General features: G+C 22.3%; 3 protein-coding genes across 3 annotated transcripts; 1 reads left to right on the plus strand and 2 right to left on the minus strand.

Annotated features, from left to right (window-relative positions):
* Positions 1-321: 321 nt before the first annotated feature.
* ENU1_093800 (mRNA capping enzyme, catalytic domain containing protein) lies at positions 322-1,851 on the plus strand (the record flags this gene model as incomplete). The annotated part of the gene is made up of 1 exon (XM_008859105.1): positions 322-1,851. One exon carries the CDS (start codon positions 322-324, stop codon positions 1,849-1,851), a length of 1,530 nt encoding a protein of 509 aa, XP_008857327.1.
* Positions 1,852-2,576: 725 nt separating this feature from the next.
* Positions 2,577-2,966, minus strand: ENU1_093810 (hypothetical protein; the record flags this gene model as incomplete). Its single annotated transcript, XM_008859106.1, has 1 exon — positions 2,577-2,966. The coding sequence occupies one exon, from the start codon at positions 2,964-2,966 to the stop codon at positions 2,577-2,579; it is 390 nt and encodes a 129-aa protein (XP_008857328.1).
* Positions 2,967-3,756: 790 nt separating this feature from the next.
* On the minus strand, positions 3,757-4,182 carry ENU1_093820 (hypothetical protein; the record flags this gene model as incomplete). The annotated part of the gene is made up of 1 exon (XM_008859107.1): positions 3,757-4,182. One exon carries the CDS (start codon positions 4,180-4,182, stop codon positions 3,757-3,759), a length of 426 nt encoding a protein of 141 aa, XP_008857329.1.
* Between the last annotated feature and the right edge of the window lie 137 nt (positions 4,183-4,319).

Raw genomic sequence — 4,319 nt, forward strand, 5'->3', positions numbered from 1 at the left:
TTTTTTATTTCAACTACAATCAACTTAAAAAAACATAAAAAAGAAAAAGAATGGAGGTACTAGAGAATTTCAAATTAGAACCAAAACGAAGTTGTTTTGAAGTGTTTGAAGAAAAAGTTATTGAAGGGTTTGAACAACAACCGGATTTTGTTGAAATTGAGTTTGGAAGAAGTAGTTTGTTTTAAAAGAAAAAGGAAAAATGAAGAAAAGAAATAAGAAATAGAAGATGGAGATGGAGATGAATTTATTGAAGGAATTACAAGACGATATTATGAAATACTAACATATGAAAAAGAAACTAAAGAAGAAATAAAGGAGATTATGAAAAGCAAAGTTAGAGAGATATGGATTGATGAGAATACACAAGAAATGAATGGATTTGAAATACTTGAAGAAGAAAGAATTGAGAGTGGTTTAGTATTTGATTTTAATATTAAATTTGGATTATACCTAAAAGAAATTGAAGAAGAAGAAGCAAGAGATTCAATGAATTTAAAGACAATAAGTAAACAAAAATACTATGACCATTCTGAATATATAATTATTGCAGAAGAAGTTAGTAAATATCAAAAAGAAGGAAAAGAATGGGTAGAGAAAACAATTGAACATTGTCTAAGAATTAGAATTAACAAAACAAATGATGAAGCAATAATTCATAATATATGTAGTGATATTTATAATACAATTAAAGACATTAATAATATAGAAACAAATGGAATTGAACAAATAGATATTCAACAAATACCATCAGAATTAAGTAGACAATATCTTGAAAAAATATTTAAAGTATTTGGATATGAATTACCAACAGATCCAGTATTTCCAGGAACTATCCCAATATTTCTAAGTAGACAACATTATAAAATACTTCATAATATTAGGTTTCATGATAAAGCATTACCACAATACTTACTTTGTGAAAAATCTAAAGGAAAAAAATATTTTTTAATGATTGATAATAATGAGGTGTTGTTGGTTGATGAAGAAATGAATGTGTTTAGTGTTCAATATCCATTAATCTCAACTATTTATAAAGAAGGATTAACAATTATTGATGGAGAAATGATAGAAAATATTCAAACAAAAAAACCAACCTTTTTATGTAATGATATTTTAATTTATAAAAATACAGTTACAACTAACTATTTGTTTACTGAAAGACTTCAAATTTTAGGAAAAGAAATTATTTTAAAATTTAGAGAAGAAATTTCAAAAAATAATGTTCCAGATGATGAAATTATATTCTTTTTAAATACAAAACCATTTATTGAAATTAAACTTATTACTAAATTATTTGAAGCTATGAAAAAAACAAAATATGGAATTACTTATATTGATGGAAAAAGATTCCATTTAACTGAAGGATTTTTATTTTATCCAAACTCTGAGTATATTCCTTTTACAAATAATTATTTCTTTAAATGGCAATTTAATGATACAATTACTTGTAAATTAGGAATTCAAGAACAATTTTATAAAAATTCTCGTAAAGTGTCTTTATGTTGTAAATCTTATTATAATACTTCTGTTGTTTATTTGCAACAAGTTAATTTTGATAATCGTGATCTGTGTTTATTAGAAGCTGATAAAATTAAATATAATGCTGATGAAAATGCAGTGTTAGAATGTTGCTATAATTCAAAAGAAGGAAGATGGAAATATTTAAGAATATTATCAAATGATGGAAACTTTGATACTATTAATACAATTATCACTATATTGGAATCAAATGCAGGTCAAATTGATATTGAAGAGTTAATGTTTTCTATTCAAAATTTATCATATGTTAATGAATGGAAACGTCTTACTGAAAAAGCTTCTTTAAATGTTTTGAAGTCTTTAAATCTTTAACATTTTAATTCATTAATTTATTTATCGTAAATATCATTTTTGACTATATTCTAATAATTATTTCTATTTTAATAATAAAATACTCCTTATCATTACTTATAAATAACACTTTCTCTTATTTGAATTTGTGTTTTATTACTTTGAAATGTTAAATCTCTCTCTTAATTTATTCTAAAAACAAATATTGTTTTATTAAATTATTAATAAATTGGACTAATACTCTCCATTAAAAAAAATAAATAAAATTAAACACTCTACATCAAATCCTTTTATTTTATTCTCAAATAATGTCTCATTGAATTTTTAGAAGAATAAAAATATAGCAACAAAACTTATTATCAATTACTTTATTATATCATTTTAGTTTTATTACTAATTTTATTAATAATTTCATATTCTAGTTATGAATTTCTCAAATAACAATATATTAAAATAATTAATATTCAAAAATCAAAATAGAGTAAGAATAATAAAAAAAGAATATTTTTTCGTTATATAAAACATAATTTGAATTACATCATGTAATAAATTTACAAATGCAATTGCATCTTTATTCAACCAAAAAAACCATTAAAAAAAATTATTATCAAAAATAGAACATCGAATTATAGTTATTTTAGTAACTAACTGATGTTATTACTCATATTTAGAAAGTATCTATTTATATATAATTAAATCAATAAATAAAAAACAAAATAATAGAAGTAATATATATTTATTTACAGTTAATGACTGAATGAAAATAATGATAGACACATACCTGGATTTTTACAACGTTCGTAATCATCTAAATATGTATCTTCATTTCCTTTTGATTCAATAGCTAATAAAATATTTAAAACTTCAAGATCTTCATCATCTAAATCAGTTGGACAATCAATTTCTTTATTTATGTTATCCTTCTTAGAAGTTTTTGGATTACAATAAACAGTAGTGTTGAATTTATGATGATGATGAAGTAAAGACTTGGATTTCTTCTTACATGTCATTGGTCCTAATGAAGAGTGTAACACACAAGAGTGTATTTGACTTTCATTTTGAGTCTTCTGAAAGCCTTCTTTTTTTCTTTGAAATTGAATTGGTTCAGATAAAATGGTATTTGTTTCAATGCTCATTAACTTACTTTTTTTAATAGTTCATCCTTTTAATTTCATAGAAATTCATAAACAAGATTTTTTTCTCAAGTCACTATCCTTTCTTTTAGATAAAAAAAAATTAATATTCTTATAATGATTCATAACGTCGTGTTAAACAACTCTACAAACTAAATACATTAATAATATTTTAAATTATTTTATATTATTTTTTAATTAGTAAGAAAATACTTATTTTTAGTAAATATTAAACCTAAATATAGTTTTTTTCATATTGAAATTTAATTTCCTTTAAATATTATGGAAATTATAATAATTCGTTTTTTATTTCTTTTTTTTTTTCACTCATTTTTTACATAGATTTACTAAAAATAAATAATAGAATATAATTTTAATAACTATTTGATGGGTAATACAACAAAATTGTATAAATTTTTTACTTTCAATTGAAAATATCTTTTATTTAAACAAAAAAACAGTAAAAAAGATGCACTTTTCATTTCAGGTATTGAAATTAATATTTATATATTATTCAAATCATTTAATAATTCAATTTTAACAATTATCAAATACAAACAAAAATTTTTTATAAAAAATATTGTATGAAATAATATTCATTATAATTCCTTATAATTTAAATAATCATCATTCATTCCTTTCTAATCCATTGTTTTTTTCTTTCTTTCCGATAGACTATAATACGAATTCTTCGATACAATAATTTATTTCTAAACTACTAAATAATTTGTTTGAATAACTTTTTACAAAAAGACTTAACATTATAGAGGAAAAATCTGAAAAAAAATAAAAATTAACTGATTACATGAGAACCTCCTTTTGGGTCTAACTTTCCCAAAAGAACTTCTTCTGTGATCTCGTCGGCTGAAAGAACTTCTAATTGACCATGATGAGGTTGAAGAACATCCCATGCCATTTGAGTTAATTGGTTTGAACGAACAACTTTCATTCCTTTACATTTACTTCCTTTCCAATGAACAAAAACAACTCGTGCAATATTAGGAACACCATCATATGTCATTCTCAATGAAATTAAACAAAAGCAAACATTATCTTCAGGCAATGCTTCTTTAAAAGATTCAATTCCCTCTCCTTCATCATATAAATCGAATCGCTCTCCCATACCAATAACTTCTGCAATTACCCATGAACCATTTGGTGCATTTCTATCTGTTACTTTAGCAATAGCTTCGTGAAGGCCTTTGCTTTTAATAACCATCTTTAAATACTTTTAAGATTGAAACTAATTTTCTCAATGTATTAAATTATAATGGATAAATCAATTATAATATTATTTATTATTTTATTAATTACATTTTTTTGAATCAAAAAATATAAAAATAAATAAAACTAAAA

This window comes from Entamoeba nuttalli (genome assembly GCF_000257125.1).
Source record: "Entamoeba nuttalli P19 unplaced genomic scaffold asmbl_4113, whole genome shotgun sequence".
Taxonomy (NCBI): domain Eukaryota; phylum Evosea; order Mastigamoebida; family Endamoebidae; genus Entamoeba; species Entamoeba nuttalli.